Genomic DNA, 16,654 nt, shown 5'->3' with positions numbered 1-16,654 from the left:
CGTCATCCGGAAACTTGTAGACTTTGTTTTATTGCTACGATGGCCACTGAGCCAAAAGCCCATGTTCCCAACGGGATGGGGATACCACTCCAATGAATTTTTTGGACCCTTGACCTGCACTTCGTAGGGACTACTCTCATACGCGTGCTATCCCGACTACCTTCATAATATCCTCCTTCATGAGTCGTTCACAACCCATTCCGCTGCTGTCCAACAACCAGCCACCACCACTCATCCACGGTGAAACTCTTTCCATAGGTAATACCCTTTAACACACCGTATCTTGCCCCCCAGTCAAACACCATCTGCACCTCAAACTCTTGTACATATGGTTTGAGCACGGCACAAACGGACGCGACATCCAGGGGTCCTCGAGTTGCGACAACGAACGCAACTGCGCCAAGAACTTGTGCCCAACGATCATGGTTGAGCTCCCCAAAAAAATCCGACCACAGTGGAACCGCCCGGTTATGGTTTTCCCTTGGCGGCTTGCTGTGCTTGGCTTTTTGTAGGAGGGCCAAATCTTCATCGTAAACGTACTTCTCTGTGGCCTCGATCTCAAGACCAAAGTTGTAGTACGACTTGGGGTATTTCCTACTTTCGTAATTGCCCGGGTCGAAACCGAGAGGAATATTCGGGACATCAACTGTGGTGACGGCAACTCTTCCGTACGCCTGCAAGTTCATCATGGCCATAACCTCACCATCCCTCAAGACATAGGGAATCCGGATCTTTTCGCCCCGTCGGAAGCTTACATCAAGTCGTTGTTTGAACTTGGCGGCGTCGATGTACTTGACCTCATTAGTCCACTTGATGAATCGCGGCAAGAATGTCTCGGTGAGGCGGTAAGGGCGGCCCTCGAGTGCTTTGAGCTTGCTATCCGTGATGACACCTTGACCTTGGAGAGTCTCGACCGCTTGCTCAAGAAGTGATTGGATGCGCTCCTCGTCTCCGCCTCCGATGCTCGCCATCTTCTTCCTGATATCTTGCGGCGCATATTTATCGCGATGCGTGTAGCAAAGGGAGCGCAACCACGACATGGCAATGGCTAGGTCCTCACTGTCCTGTGACAGCGCTCCCCCATCGTTGTCCACGAGGGAAGTCGCGGGGCGTGAAGTGGCCGCCTCAAATCTGTTAAAGACAGACATCTGAAAGTTATAGTACTCGTCGCGCCAATTGGTAATATCCGTCCAAGCTGAGCCGAGAGAGTAGCCTCGTTCCAGAGCAGTCTTGCTGGCAGGCAATTCCTGCGAATCCTCAATAAGACCAGCGGTCCACTTGATAAGGCGCGACCAGTCGTAGTCGACATAATTGTCAAAGTCAATGGGCGGGAATTCATCGTTCTCGTAGGCTGAGATAAATTGAATCTGGAATCGCTCAGAAAGCTGACTGATGAAAGTTCCACGATCCTTTCGGGCTTTCGACCAGAATCGTCGCATGGCGCTGAGGGCCATGTCGGGGAACAAGGTCATCATGAGACCCCATTCTATGATTCGGTCGGCACCACCAAGAAGTGTTCTTGTGACGACGAATGCGGCTATCAAGATGGTTTCATTCGTCTCGTCGAGCCCGGCGTTCTGTCTCGACGCATCTCTCAGGTCCATGTCTCTAGGCAACGGTATGAGCGTCCTCGTTTTCAGATCGATTCCGACCATAAGCTCTCTGGGCTCGGTCCCGAGCTTGGTCTGTCGTCGCTTGCGCTTTCTTTGACGACCAATCTCGCCGCCCCAGAGATGGTCAGTTGCAGTCGTTCCCTGTTCAGCGATGTGGAGGCTAAACAAGGCAGATTGACTGAGTTGGTTCACAGGATCCCATTCAAGTTGGGGGTTCTCCCATCCGCCGGGAAGGTCATCGACGACATGGTTGATAAAGATATAATCCGGGTCGATCGACCCCGCCAAAAGGAGCTTCATACCCTCAGTTGACAGCTCCCAGTCGAAGCAGGCATCGACCTGATCGGAGAATTCGTAGAATTGGCTGCTGTTGGGCAACTTGTGTCCAGGCCCCCCTCGCCACTTTGTTATCTCAGAGAGATTTTGAGGCAAGTTCTGTCGGAGGAACCAACGCGAATCGGGCATCCAGCCACTGATTGTCAGGCTACGATCCTCCGTGTCGAAGAATGCGCTCTCACACGCCGGCCAGGTACCGTCATTGCCTTCAATCGTGTCGGCATGAGCGAAGGTTACGTTGAACTGGTCGTGGCACACGTCAGATGTTGGCGGGGCCGTGGGATAAGTTGGTTCTGGGGCCGAGGCTTCAGGAAGAGGTGTGTGTTGAATGTCTTCTGGCATTTCGGGTCCCAGATATGTGTTGGGATTCAGAAAGACAATATTCGGAGGACAGCCGCTCCGTCCACCACCGCGAGATTCGGAGGGCCCAGCGATTGGTCCTACTTGCCCTGTCATGAAGAATCGAAAGATGTCTCTCTTGCGTGTTCCATCGGGACCTTGATCTTCTGCATGGGCGATCTGTTCCCTTGTGACCATTCGTTTCCTGCGTTTCCTTGGGGTCTGGGATCCCTCAGGGGGCGTATTTGGCCTCTCATTAGCTGCTTTATTGGCATAAAAAGGAGCATCAAGAACCTCCATCACCTGAACTGTCTTCCTACGGCTGGAGAAGACAGGCTGAGCGTCATGTTTGTCCTCCTCAGGCATTCCTGCCTTGGGCCTGAAGGCCGGCGGGATGTAAAGTCTTGGGTGATGAGCCATGATATTCGCTTTCATAGCTGCACCTGGCGGGGATGACGCTTCGATGCCAGGAATCCGTATCAATTGGTAGTTCGCCATCATGCCTTTAGAATTCTTGAAAGCATGCGTACTGACAACCACTTGCTTCTTCTTCGCCAACCTTGCCAATGCGTTTTTGTACATTTGATGGTCTGGCGCCTCTTCAGACGAGAACAGAGTTTCCCACGTAGCGATAGTAGCGTACCACAGAGACTGGCCTCCGGGGAAGACACCACCACTCGCATGTAGGATGTACTGAAGTGCCCGTTCCATGGTCTGTGTTTTTGAAAGAGTACTACTATCGGTTAGACTGGCCCTCAGCGCGTCTGCATGTGGTAGTGGACCGGATTCGATGACTGGTGCTGCCGTATCTCCTGAGCCTGCTCGGTTGGGACTTCCATTCGAACTTCGCTTTGCTGGACCCGAGTGCGAAACTCGTCGCCCCGAATGATCATGCATTCTCGTTGGCGTCAAAAGTTGCGGTGGATCGATTCCAGCAGTGTCTAGGAGAGTCTTCCTGCGGCTTTCCGGGGAGATATGCATTCCCTTGGCTTTTGGTGTGTCTTCCCCCCTTGCTTTCCCGACTGCTATTTGAAGTGAGGCATGTTTCGTTGGCATGTCTCTTACAGCGCTGGCAGGATCATCAATGAGCCCGCTCATGGGCAGCTGCGTCGAGGATACCGGCGGCTTCAGTGCACTTGATGACTTTGACGTACTCCGATTACTGCCTGTGCCCCTTCTCGCGCCTCGTCTTGTCTCCTGTAGTACGCCGGATTCCCCTCCCTGATCGGTGCGCAGTCTTCTGCTCCTGAAAGGAGTAGCCTCGAAGGATTGTATAGCAGCGGTGACAGCGTCATCTCCTCTTTCATGCAAGCCGAAGGCGTCCTCCTGGCCTTCCTCATCGTCTAGAGTGTCATTGAGGGCAGACAACCTCGAGTGCCGAGGTTTGATCTGTCGAGGAGGATTAACTGCTCGCTTCGCCAGAGTCGATCGTTTCGCAGCTGGGAAAAGTTTCTCGGGAGGTCCAATAAGGGGTGCCACATAGTTTGGGTTACAGGGTGTCTTCGATTTCTCGAGGTGGTATTTAATACCAACGTCGTTCTTCCAAGTTCCTCCACATTTGTCGCATTTGAAAATCTTGGGACGGCCACGGGCAGAAGGTTTTGCTGACCCTTTCTTGGTTCGACGGCCTCCACGCTTCACAGGCACGCCGTCGATAAGTGTATCATCCACTGCCTCGGCATTGGGTATCTCCATATCTTGATTTAATTGTTGAGAGCCCACGACAATGGATTGCTCATCCGTTGGCAGGGCGGCAGGAACCTCGATCCCCTCGGCTGTCGTATCTGGTAGCGTTGCGTCTGGGTCCAAAGGTTCCTGAAGCTTGCCTTCTTGGCCAACAGCGGCATGGATAGTGGACTCGTCTGTACCATGAACGGGAGGAGCCTGAGGGATATGTGGGCCCGCGCCGGCTTCAGGATTTTGATCGCTATTGGAGAGTATTCTGGACAGCGCTGATGGATCTACTTTGAGTGTCACGATACTCGATGCCGTTGCCGATTCAGCTGGGCGTCGCCTCGTACCACGCCTGGTAGTCGTTGCAGAGGGGGTTGTAGAGTCTAGCTCTGAGCACGTTCCCGCTGTAAAGCTCGCGTCCTCTTCAGAAGAATCTTCGCCGGTCTGCTGTAAAAGCCTTCTTCGCTTTCCTTGACGCAGTCCTCCAGCTTCTTGAGCCACATTGGCTCGCGGGTTATCCAAAACCTCGGCCTTCCTCTTGGTGATCGCATTGAGCGCCTTGCCAGAAACTCGAGCAAGAGCAGCTAGGCCACTGGCAGTATAGGATAAGTCAGGGACTACTGCGGGATATGTAAAATGGCCTGCCAGCGTCTTTCCACAAGCCCCGTCAGCCAGAGAATGATCATTGCCCATCTGTCCAGTGAGATTCTTGTCAGCATCGGCGGCAACTTTTTGCTGGGCGCTGAGTGCAAAATAGCGATATTGCTGAGATTTGCCTTTTCGATGCATCTCACTCGATACCTGAAAGTGCCTGAGATGCACTGGCTGCTGTGTCGGGAGCGAGATTGTCGAGGAAATGGAGGATATATACCGCCGAAAGGATGGCCCCAAAGTCAAGTCTCCTAACTGCTTATTCGACAGACCCGCGGAGCCTGCAGCAGAAATATTGTCGAAGATTGTCGTGGTTAGTGGTTTGTCGGCTATCCAGCTGGAGCGTGGATTCATTCGTCTTCTGTTGAGAGCACGACCAGGTTCAGTCCCTGGGCTTGGGGTGTCCATGCTGGCGGTTTTGCTTGCCGGATCAGATCCAAGATCTCCACCATTTAGGCTGTGATCAGACTGAATGCTTTTCTGCTTCCCCGTAGCCAGATAGGCAGCCCAATCCTCGTGCGTAAGATCGTGGTCGAATTTGAGGCAGTCCTTGAAAAGTTTCCCAGACAAAGTGGCGCCAACATACTGGATGGCTCCAGTCTGGACGAAGAATCGACACGTCTTGGCTGCCACTTTCATCTGCCATCTCAGACCCAAAATGCCCAGTTTGCACCGTAGGTCATGATATCTGATGATACCAAAGGCCTTCACAATGGCCATTATTGTTTGGGCTAGAGAGATGTAGTCAACTGATTCCCCATTCCACCTGCCACGCCATGAGACTGGCTCCAAGTCGCACGCCAGGGCGTTTCGGGACATATCAACAGTCGTGTGCAGACTAGCCGTTGCTTTCAAGGGATCGATTGGAAGAGCTGGGGCGAAGCGCGTCAACCACATCTTGCTGGTCTTGGTTCCCCTGACGAGCGTCGTTCTTTTCGAGATATATCCCTTCTCTGCTAAAGCATCTGTTCTTTTGGGCAATGAGCGTTTGTCTTGGCCAACAAGCCGACCTAAATCGCCTTGCAGGATACCCTCCTGCTTAGTGGAGGCGATACCGACCAAGGCCATCCACTCCAGTCTCGGGACCCTTCGGTAGTCGGGCGCATGTCCAGCAATGGACTCCCACATGCGATCCTCAGAGACGTATATACGAGGCCGCTTTCGAAGGCCTGGGGTCTTCGGCGCCGACTTGACGAGGCCGTTAGATTCAGAGTCATTTAGACCTTCTTTTGCGGCACTCTCTGAGGTACTGAGAGCTGCTGTTCCATCCTGAGAGTCTGGATCCGGTAAGGCGAGGATGTCAGCCAGAGGTACATGATTCCACTTTCGATTCGGTCCGACGGAGACGTCCTTCCTCACTCTCAGCCAGTCCCAGGCTGTAGACCACAGTAACTGGTTGGATTCCTCGTCTGTTGACTGAGAGTGTTCTGCTGGTGCATCTTGCCTGGGTCGGGTGTCCTTGTAAAAAGTCCCGAGTGAATCGAGTACATGCAGTACAGTGCATCCTATTAACCGCTTGTCAGTGAGATGCGCCAGCTAGAAAGTTTTCCAAGCCAAAAAGTTTTTAAACGCACGACTGGTGGGGGGACATAGTCGAATGCCAGCCATCTCAGTGTAATTGCGTAAACTGTAAGTAGAATGATAATTTGGAAGTGATGAACAAGAAGCCGAGAATCCTCGTTCTCATGAGCGTGCAGGGCAGGTTCTCTCACCCAAGTCACCATAACATGAGATGTCAGTGATGACTGACTCTATCAGTCGCTCGAGGTCGCGGGACATTGTGCCTCCTTTTTGGGGGTTGTCATTATCAGGTGAACGAAAGCCGCATAGAAAAAGTCATGCGAATATTGACGGCGAAGGTCGACGATGGAAAATCGAACCCAAGATGCCTGGGTTGGCGTATGCGGTTGGTCGAAAATTCCTTCCAGATTCCGGTTGGTTTTCCCCCGCTACGTTTGAGTCGGCCAAAGATCTGGAAAGTGGAGGGGAAGGAAACCGCTTGAGTCTGGCCGCGTCGGGAACCCCGCCGTCATGGTGGGATACGTACCTTAGGTGCAGCATCGTCCAGGTGGCTGTGGTGGCTGTGGACGAGACAATAGCTACTGTTACTTCCACTGCACGTGATCGTGGCATGATATCTGATTCGCACGGACGTAGTCCGTAATCTGGCCTTCAGTTCTTGGATAACCTTGAGGGCAAGAGGGCCGGAGGTATGGACTGGATATCTCGTCTCGTGTCACATCTCAAGTAGACAAGATATGAGGTAGATAATTAAATCAAAGTGACTCTAGGTTTTCATCGGTGTCTTCAAAGACAGGCTTTTGTTACTGCTAGTTTTGGGTATCTCGAGATCTCGTCACGGCAAGCTTAGCCAACTTTTCCTCCTGCTGTTTTCTGTAAGCCACAAGGAATGCCTCTCTGGTTTCCTGGAGCTCTTCACGCCTTCTCAGGCTACCAGCGGATTTTGGCACGTTGGAGACATCAACGGCCGCACCACGGACCAACAGCTTATCTCTGCCGGCCTTGTGAAGTTCTGGCGGAGCCTGCGCGACATCATGGAGCCCTACTTTGGCCTCGGCACGCATCTTCTTGAGCACCGCCCAAGGATCTTCTTCGCGGTCTGCGCCCTTACTCTTCTTCCCCTTTTTACCCTTCTTCTTGTCCTGCCCAGGTTCGTAGAAGGCCTTTGAGGTCTGTCCGAAATTGCCAAAGGTACCGCCGTTGATCTCTTCATCTAGCTCGCGTTCGGCGATCTCTTCGAGCTCCTCTTCTCTCTTCTCTTGAATCTTGCGCTCTTCCTCACGCCACTGGTCATATAGCTTGTGCATCTTCTTCTCTTTCCGCGTCCTGACGGTCTTGAGACCGAGAGGATCTTTTCCGCCCCTTTCAGTCTTATTGACAAGGTTGGCCAGGGGTAGGGCTGCGTTGACGCGGGCAGCGAAATCGGACATCTTCTCACCCGGCCTGATCGTGGGCATCTCGGGCTTCCCAGTCTCCTCAGCCTTGGTCTCGCTCTGCGCGGCTGCCGCAGCTTTCTTAGCTGCCTTCTTCTTTTGGGCCACCGTCTCGCCATTATCTAGACCAGATCGTTGTCTCCTGCCCGACGCCAACGACATGATGCGCTTGAAAGCTCTCGGAGCATCGTCATCATTGCTGCGACCTTTTCTCTTCTTGGAGACGCCATCATTCTCTGTCTTTTGGATTTTGCCATTCTTGCCGTTCTTGGTGTTTTTCGCATTATTGGCTAAAGCTTTTCGACTTCGCAGCTGAACGGGAAGCGGCCTCGCGATTTGTGATGGGGGGAGATCAAATCTGCATGAAGCCGGTTAGTGCATGCCACAACGGCATCTCAGGCGGTTGAAACTTACGCTGAGGGATCCTGTTCCCTCCTGGTATGTTTGTGAGGCATTGCGACTGACTTGAATGGATGACTTGTTGAGCGATTCAGTACAGAAACACGTTCCCCTCTACTTCAAGGTTTCGTAATTGCAGGTGAGGCGGGATGATTCGCGACTCAGGGACGGGAGTGATGGAAAATTTTGTATTATGTCAGCGACGATAACAAGTGGTCGTCTGATAAGAAGTGAGGCACATTCTTTGGGGGTAACCCCCGCTCCACCTCATGAAACCAACGCCCTGTCGTGGCAATGGAGGAACGTACCGTGCTGCAGCTGCAGGGGTCTCCACGTCGGAAAGCCCCTAGGGCCGGTCCACCTTGGACAGATCACACGCGGGAATCCCACAATCTGGCATCTTGGCACCTGATCAATGACAGTTCTGCAGCACATGGGCTGGCTTCACCTGGTCATAGGTACAAAAACTTTGCTCGAGGTTGAGGTACCCGCCCTGCATGCTTCGCTGATCATCTGTAAATTGATTTTTTTCCCTGCCAAGCAAGTGGCTGTCAAGTCATTCTCGGGAGACTCAAACAACCAACAGTGCAAAGCCTCTGCCAATACAATCGATCACCTTACCCACGGAGAAAATGTGGTGCGGAGCTCACCGAATATACCTACCAGATAAGCGACTCAGAAGGATGGTGGGACCTGGAGCCGCCATCTAGGCCGAAGCACGTTGGAATCCAGAGCTTGTTTTCTCCAGTGAGATGATCGTGTTTGTCAATGGAGTACGCTTCTTATGGGAAGTGTACTAGAACATCCCTTTTGATGAGAACCAGGCTTGTCGCACGCATGGGCATGCATGGACAGTGTTCCTCCTTCATTGCCGTCTCGATGGATGATGCCACAGTGATGAGCGCCTCATGTTGACGGAGAAGTGCAGCGGTGACGGAGGCGCCGCCATGACCAGGCAAATGGTAGCGGAAGGGGGCGAAGACGTGCTATGCCAGAGACCAGATCAACATGAGGCGGTAATTGCAAGGTGGCTGGCACAACTGCTACGTCCCCGGTTGGCGAAAGCAACTGTAGGGGAACGAGGTGAGGTATTTGCACCCGAGTCCGTCCCACAGAGCAAGCCCGACGGACTCTAGGATTCAGACTTCAGACTTCAGACTTCAGACTTCAGACTTCAGACTCGGAGAAAGGCGTGTTTCGCGTGTCGGAGATGTCGAGGTGTGGTTGAGTGAGGAGAACAAACTCAATTACTGGCCGTCTGATTATGTGACACTTCCAGTCGTTTTCGGACGTGTCTCAGTATCGACGGCTGATGAGTTGCGTACGTAGACGATTGCGCTGAGCTTTTTACCAAATGCCTTTTTTTTTCCATACTTTTTCCCGGCTTGATGTCGGCATCAGTCGGTGGGTGTTCATCAGTCAGTCAGTCAGTCAGTCAGCCCATAATCACGGTCAAGTCAGAAACACTTCGTGCAAGCATGGCCATGGCTGATGGATGGATGGCTGTTGTTTCTGGTTTTGGGCGGGAAACGGAGGCTCGGACGTGCCGCCGTCCGCGCGACCCATGGAAATGTCCCGATCAGTCACGCTCTGGGGCGATGCCGCGATGGGCGCATGGCTGACACGAGCGTGTATCTATTTTGGTGTGGCTGAGATACGGAACGGAGTATTGACAGATCGCAGCTAGACTTGGTCAAAACGCCTCGCCTTCGGCTCAAAGTGCGGCGGCCGAAGTTCTTATCCGTACACAAACAAGCACGCAAGAAGCTTCCCGGGCGCCACGCTGCCCTGCCTTGGAGTTGAATCCACATGTAAGCTGGCTGGCAAGTCGGCGGGATGCCATGAACCAAGGTGGTCCACGAGGAAACGAGGGCATTTGTAATAGGTCGTTCTAGGCTGGCCTTGAACCTGGTGGAGGGCCATGATTTTGTGGGGATACCTAAGGTAGTTACCTCGTGCAGTCTGGTCCAGTCTAGGACGAGCGCGGACTCCTCAGACCGCACATAGGTAGGAACCCTCTCGGAAACGGCACTGGGGGCTGGTGCTCTATCTAAGCATATTAAGGTATGAATGATGCGCGTGACATAGATAGTACACCATCAAGGCCGGGAGTGCGAGAGGGATTTAATGTTACTAGCTGGTTTCTCATGGTCGCTTGAATGGAAGTTAATCCGCCTATGAGCTGCGCCACATGCTTGAAAGAGTATGGCCTGTAAGGCAAAGGCGCGAGAAGAGGAGTAGCAAGGTACCTACGTATTGAGTATTGTGTAGGTAGAGGCAGCATACCAGATGAGAGGCAGAAAGAAAAAACGAGAAGGAGGGATGTTGGCATGATTGGGAGAGAGGGATTCGAGAGCCCAGAACATGGAGCACGCCGTCTCAAAGCCGGTACTGGCTTAGCACGGACCATCTCAGAGTTGAGGAAGCGAAAGTCCGTCCAGTCTTACTCTCGCGAGGTGCGGCGTGCGGTGTTCCTGCGACTTGCTCGACTGGGTTCAAACTTCAATGTAGGTATCCATCTGCGGGGAGATTCCACGGCGGGGAACATGACTTCTCCACGGAGGCAAGTATCTACGCCGCCTATCGGTAGGTACAAGATACTTCGTATGCACCGTATGAAAATGGTTCATGAAGTGCCTTGGATGCTTAGGCGCTCCACCAAGGACCTAACCCAAGGTACCTTGTGTCCATCGGTGGCCACAGCGGGCAGCTTTGCACGACGGTCATTGACCACTGAGATGTCCGTACTGGTAGCAGAAGGCGCAGCTGCTGGACTGGATTGGAGATCCATGGCCGGTACTCCTTCGCTCTCTTTCCCAAATTCTTTTTTCGTTCCTTTCAGCTGTAGGACCGTAGCTGTCTCCCGTGCCAAGCCTCCAACCAGTCTCCAACCAATCTCCAAGTAGTGTACCTCGTTCTTTTTCTTTTCATCCTCGATACTCTCTGAACTTTCCGCACTGACTTTTCCTTGGCACCTCATGTTTCCCTTGTGCCTCACCCGCAGAGGCAAGAAGTGTCGAGGAAAGCGGCTGGGATGAGGGGTCTCAGGGTCTGGTCAAAGTACCTGACTCCAGGAGGGGGCCGGAAGCAACTACGAGGTACCTGGACCTCGGGAACGCCAGAGTGCAGGGATTTCCCCGTCGGCCAGACCCTCGTCGACTCTCTTTCGCCATTCGACTGAGGCATTCCGACACGACAGGTTTGGTTTGAGAGAGGCATGCCGAATAACCTTAGTTGTTGGCCTCTTGTTTTGCGGCTAACGACAATGGGACCTTGGTGCGCCTTTCCACTGGTCACAGAGTCATCGCCCATGCGCTACCTCGACGCGCTACTTCCATGGTTGACGTTCGACACTTGACCCCAGACCTGAGAATAGTCTCACACACACACACACCCTCTCTCTGTCTCTCTCTCTCTCTCTCTCTTCCTTTTTTCTTGGCCTCACTTTCTTGCCCTGTCTATTCTCCATGGCATGACTGTCGTCGTTGTCGTCGTCACTCGTCGTGGACACAATGAATGACTATCCTTGTTTCGTGGCCTCTGACCGTGCATACAACCACCGCCATGACACGATACATATCTCTGCTGCCTGGCCAAGACGATCCACACATTCAGATACCGTTGTCCCTGAAGCCCATAATCACATTTATTCTTCGTTACACTGATTGATCCTGGGCCTGAACCAACACCCCCCTTCGCCAGGGTAACAAACACAAACAAAACAGGCGCCAGAAACACTCCCTCGGGTCCCGCGCCCCCCACCGTCTTGGGGCTAGCTAAGCTCCTGATAGACTTTCTTAGTCTTAGTCCCTTTTACGGACGTGGAACAGGACAGGACATGGATGACTTGGAAATGCTTGAATACGCCGCCCACTGACTAGCATTAGTCCCCCTTCTCCCCAACCAAGTACCTTAGCTTGTAGTGTCTAGCATGGAATCCATGTATCGCTACTGCTGCATTGTTGCTGCTGCCGCCGTAGATGCCACTACACAACTGGAGACATCACATCTTCTGGAACCATATGCTAGACACTAGACCCGTGTCCCATTCACAGCACAGCGTCTTGTCCGTTTGCTCTCTGTCGCTCACTCACGCCCTCATTCAGCTCACTGACTCTCTCTCATTCTCCTCCTTCCCCTAGCCCCCGTTCCTCCGACTTTCCAACGTGCCTCGCTGTCTCTTCATCTTGCTCTCAGACCCTCTCAGCTCTTCCCAAAGTCTGTTCTCAACCGCCGTCCCTACCCCAGCATCCATCCCTAACCATGCTCGGATCTACTTGCCGTTTTAACCTTTATATCCCTACCCCATTTCGCCCTGTCCCTACCTCGCCCTGAGGTACCCGACCTTATTACCTACCTTCACCTTGCGGTGATCTTTAGCTCCAGTGTCCCCCTCTTAAAGCAGGCAGCAAGCCAAGCCAACAACCACTTTCACAGATCCCGCTATATTTGGTGTCTCTCTCCCGCAGTTCTTCACTCTTTGCCTCGTCCGCAAACATCTAGACTTATTCGCCCTTGCCTTTGTTGGTTTTCTCTTTGTGCACCTCCCTTCCACCACTGCCAGTACCTCATACTACATACTTATCTGGCCTCCTACCTCGAAGTGCCGCACAGCCTGCCTGACGGACTTGGAAACGGCTTGCCGTACAATAGCACTGCCGCAGCCCAGACTTACAGTCTACGAACCCTCGTACTTTACCACGATATGCTCTAGAGATAAAGAGCAACCATCCGACGGCCTCTTCTTCTTGCCTTCTCTCTGATCAGGCGCCTCTGTCTCCGACCCATTGTCCGATCATATTAGCTGGAATATCAGACCTATTCGAGAATGTCTACTACAAAGAGCGCCAGCATCGACGCCGTGCGTGATCGCTTCCGTCAATTTTGGTCCCGAAACAGCAACACGATACCTCGCTACAGAGACTCTCCCGAGGAAGCAGACACCGCAAGTGAAGGCGGAATCGAAGTCCCGCCAACACCAGCTGAGAGTTTTACTTCCGAAGATGGATTACTCCCTCCTGCCTACATGATACCGAAACCATGGACACGGAAACGTTCCTTCATCATGTGCGGCGCTGTTTGGTTAGCCATGCTGTAAGTGTTGCGAACGGCGCAATATTTGATTTCCCGGCTAACTTTGGATCTTAGCTTGATATTTGTCCTTCTGAACCTGGTACTATTCGTAGCCCGCGAGGTCTGGGATACGGCATCCGGGCAGTTTGAAAGCGCGAGCATCGTTGAGCCGATTCCATGCCACTCTCATAATGACTACTGGAGAAAAAGACCCATCTATGACGCTCTCCAGGCAGGATGCATTGGCATTGAGGCAGACGTGTGGCTCATGGACACCGAGTTATTCGTTGGCCACAACAAGTGGTCTCTGCGTCAGAAGAACACCTTCACGAGTCTCTACATAGACCCCCTCGTTCGTCTGCTTGAGGAACGGAACGCGGACCTCGGAAACATCACACAGGAATCGCCTCGGGGCATTTATGAGGCAAGCCCGGATCAAACCATGGTTCTCTTGGTGGATTTGAAGACGAGCGGCCCGGAGACGTGGCCGGAGGTGGTCCGTCAGTTGGAGCCCTTGCGAGAGCGAGGCTGGCTGAGCAAAGTCATCGATGGCAAAGTCCACTATGGGCCCATCACCGTCGTCGGGACAGGCAACACTCCTTTCGGTATGGTCGTCGAAAACACGACCTACAGGGACACGTTCTTCGACGCTCCCCTCCTGAACCTAGACCGTCACAACTTCGATCTTACCAACTCCTTCTACACGAGCGTATCGTTCAAGAAGGCGCTCGGCACCGTTTGGTTTGGTGACCTATCAAAGGGCCAAATGGGGAAACTGAGAGCGCAAATCAAAGAAGCCCATTCTCGCGGCTTAATGGTCCGGTACTGGGATCTCCCAGCATGGCCAATCAGTATCAGAAACCACGTATGGGATGTGCTTGTTCAAGAGGGCGTTGATATCCTAAATGTGGACGATCTGAAAGGCGCCAGGAGAGAGTGGGATCTCAAGGGGTGGAAACGGCTAACCGGCAACTCCACGATACCAGCCTAACCGGGTAGGGCTTGTGCACAATGGTGTACACAGAACCAAATCATCAAACCGCTACCAATTATGACAACGCATAACAGCGTGAGCTCCTCCAGAGGCACACCCCCCTCTTCGGAGTCAGAGCCACGCTTGCCGGTCGACAATATCTGGAATGTTGGCGGGAGCACTCTCCCTGCTCATATTGGCGTGTCGCTTCTCGGGAGCTGAGACACTCGATGCTGGGAGAATACGATATAAACACCACAACCACTACCGATCTCCTATTCAAGGCCGGCCATGGGCCATCGCACAAAACTACCCAAAATCGATGTACAACGTTGTCAGATTAACTCCTTTCTCGGGTAGGACGACTTCTCCGAGAACGTCCTTCACATACGGCTACTTGGAGTCGCCTTGTCTACACCAAATAGTACACTTAGAAAATTTTCGGACGTGCCCATTACTAGAAGGTGTTTACGTGGCAAAGTTATTGTACACGGAGAAAAGGAACATGCGGGACGTTGATGGAGTAGCAACATACGTACAATGAATGGGTTGGCGCAAGTTGCATTGCAGTCAACGCCGTTTACAGAGCGGTTCGGGCGATAACCGCTGAGCTGACCGATTCCGATCCGTGCCAAGACTCGGGTGCGATGGCTTCGCAATCTTCCTCCCGGCCACCGCCGTGTGTGCCGGAACGGGCTTTGCCCAAATACCTTGGTTAAGTAGATAAAAGTTACTAGAATACAAGGACTATTAGTCATCATATCTGGTCGGGATTTGCAGGCGATTTGTGGTGCATCGGTTTTTGCCTTTGAAGCCGAAATACCGTGTTTTCTCCGGCGGGGAGGCCTCGGCAACGGCGAACAGGACGACGCATCTTAGACTGATGGTTCTCTTAGCTCACGACCCCGCAATATCCATGGACGATCTGAATGCATGACGTCCGGATGAAATACCCGCCCGCAATACCACGTCTTGAAGATTTAAGGCTGGTGTTCGTCGACATTTCCCCCTTTGATTCAATCATACATAGTTGCACATACAAGGACTCAAATTCGATATCTTCCCTTATCTCATCTCATCTCAGCTCATCGTATCTCGATTAGACGAACTCTCTTCCGAACCCTATCCTTGGCATTGTTTTCATCACACATAATTCCACTATCAACACTTCAGCCTGTCTTTCACAATGTCTGGACAGCTCGCAAGTCTCGATGTGAGTAACAGGGTCAAATGGGAATATTAAACTACAACGGCCACGAAGCTCCACGATCACTAATTAAGAACCAACTAGCCCTCCATGGCGGATCGTCTGCCGCCTCATTCCCAGGTCCTCTTTGACGCGAAGGCGTCAGCTGGGCTTACGTTTGAGGAAATCGCCAAGCATCTCGGCCGCAGCGAAGTTGCCATTGCGGGCATCTTCTATGGTCAGGTACAGGCCTCGGAAGAGGACGTCCAGAAGCTGTCTGAGCTCCTCGGAATCCAGGCCGCGAACCTGAAGCAGCTGAACAACTACCCCGACCGCGGCCGAGCCGGGCCCATGCCGCCTGTCGAGCCGCTCATCTACCGCCTGTACGAGATTGTGCAAAACTACGGGTACGCCTACAAGGCTGTCATGAACGAGAAGTTTGGCGACGGCATCATGAGTGCGATTTGCTTCAACACAAAGGTCGAAAAGGAGATCGATGAGGCTGGGAGCCCGTGGGTTGTCATCACCCTCAAGGGCAAATGGTACGTACAATTTGCTCGCTTCTTATACTTGATGCTCCATGGCTATGAACGTGAAACTGACCTTAATGATTAGGCTTCCCTTCACTCGGTTCTAGGGGGAGCCATGAAGTCATTGGATACAGCAAACAGAAGCGTCATGTGAAATGAGCAATGAGGATAGATCAGCTTTCATCACGTTTGTCGCCCGAGGCTAGTTTGGAAGCGAGGAGTTTCGGCTTGGTGGCAATGTATATGAAAGAAGGTGGCAGTCATTCGATCCCCCAAGGTGGTCAATCCACAGACACACGACTGTGTTACCTCGAGCTTCGTTCGATGTAGCATACCTTCGCCCACGGTTGTTGGCCTGCTACACAATATCAGATCTAATGAGAGACCAAGACTCGTAGTGGGGAGATAATACAAGCTTGATAGCAGGTTGCGGACCTTGATTGGGTTATAGAGCATCGACGGCCGCATAATCGTTGAATTGCCCTTCTTTGATCACATGATTGGATCAAAAGAAGCCATAGTTAGCCACTGGGCGAGTACTCGTAATCGAAACATATCCCGCAAGGGTCAATGACCGCAGTCTAAACATCGAACGATCGACACCTCAGAAAGCTGCTGTCTTTGGTAGAGTAACATATTCGGCATGAAAGGAATTTGTTCAGTTTCAGCTGCTCAAGGAATGAAAGCCAAGTGTTTCCTAGTCAAAGAACTTGTGCGGGTACAAGTATTCAAGATCGTCTCTCTTCCATACTCCCCTATTCGCCCCCCCCCCCCCCCTCCGGTTGGCCCTTTGTCTCTCAAACTGTCACTCAGTGCCATTTCCGTCCGGAGGAGTCTCGCACAGTTTACCTTGATTGCGCTGGAAGCATGCTTTGTCGGTCCCCTACACCTGGCTTGTACGTCTGTCCGAAGATATTGCCAAGCCC

At 52.6% G+C, this 16,654-nt stretch overlaps 6 protein-coding genes across 6 annotated transcripts; 2 read left to right on the top strand and 4 right to left on the bottom strand.

The window, feature by feature from the left end:
* Positions 1 to 188: 188 nt before the first annotated feature.
* On the bottom strand, positions 189 to 6,392 carry CABS01_12256 (uncharacterized protein; the record flags this gene model as incomplete). Its single annotated transcript, XM_060545610.1, has 2 exons — positions 189 to 6,118; positions 6,326 to 6,392. 2 exons carry the CDS (start codon positions 6,390 to 6,392, stop codon positions 189 to 191), a joined length of 5,997 nt encoding a protein of 1,998 aa, XP_060396783.1.
* Positions 6,393 to 6,943: 551 nt separating this feature from the next.
* On the bottom strand, positions 6,944 to 8,022 carry CABS01_12255 (uncharacterized protein; the record flags this gene model as incomplete). Its single annotated transcript, XM_060545609.1, has 2 exons — positions 6,944 to 7,925; positions 7,982 to 8,022. The coding sequence occupies 2 exons, from the start codon at positions 8,020 to 8,022 to the stop codon at positions 6,944 to 6,946; spliced, it is 1,023 nt and encodes a 340-aa protein (XP_060396782.1).
* A 2,003-nt stretch (positions 8,023 to 10,025) lies between these two features.
* Positions 10,026 to 10,298, bottom strand: CABS01_12254 (uncharacterized protein; the record flags this gene model as incomplete). Its single annotated transcript, XM_060545608.1, has 1 exon — positions 10,026 to 10,298. One exon carries the CDS (start codon positions 10,296 to 10,298, stop codon positions 10,026 to 10,028), a length of 273 nt encoding a protein of 90 aa, XP_060396781.1.
* A 662-nt stretch (positions 10,299 to 10,960) lies between these two features.
* Positions 10,961 to 11,278, bottom strand: CABS01_12253 (uncharacterized protein; the record flags this gene model as incomplete). Its single annotated transcript, XM_060545607.1, has 1 exon — positions 10,961 to 11,278. The coding sequence occupies one exon, from the start codon at positions 11,276 to 11,278 to the stop codon at positions 10,961 to 10,963; it is 318 nt and encodes a 105-aa protein (XP_060396780.1).
* A 1,516-nt stretch (positions 11,279 to 12,794) lies between these two features.
* On the top strand, positions 12,795 to 14,030 carry CABS01_12252 (uncharacterized protein; the record flags this gene model as incomplete). The annotated part of the gene is made up of 2 exons (XM_060545606.1): positions 12,795 to 13,060; positions 13,115 to 14,030. 2 exons carry the CDS (start codon positions 12,795 to 12,797, stop codon positions 14,028 to 14,030), a joined length of 1,182 nt encoding a protein of 393 aa, XP_060396779.1.
* A 1,168-nt stretch (positions 14,031 to 15,198) lies between these two features.
* Positions 15,199 to 15,835, top strand: CABS01_12251 (cyanate hydratase; the record flags this gene model as incomplete). The annotated part of the gene is made up of 3 exons (XM_060545605.1): positions 15,199 to 15,225; positions 15,304 to 15,740; positions 15,814 to 15,835. The coding sequence occupies 3 exons, from the start codon at positions 15,199 to 15,201 to the stop codon at positions 15,833 to 15,835; spliced, it is 486 nt and encodes a 161-aa protein (XP_060396778.1).
* Positions 15,836 to 16,654: the final 819 nt, after the last annotated feature.

Source organism: Colletotrichum abscissum, assembly GCF_030869225.1.
Source record: "Colletotrichum abscissum strain IMI 504890 chromosome Unknown Scaffold_36.1, whole genome shotgun sequence".
NCBI lineage: Eukaryota > Fungi > Ascomycota > Sordariomycetes > Glomerellales > Glomerellaceae > Colletotrichum > Colletotrichum abscissum.
This window is presented reverse-complemented; position numbering and strand designations above follow the sequence as displayed.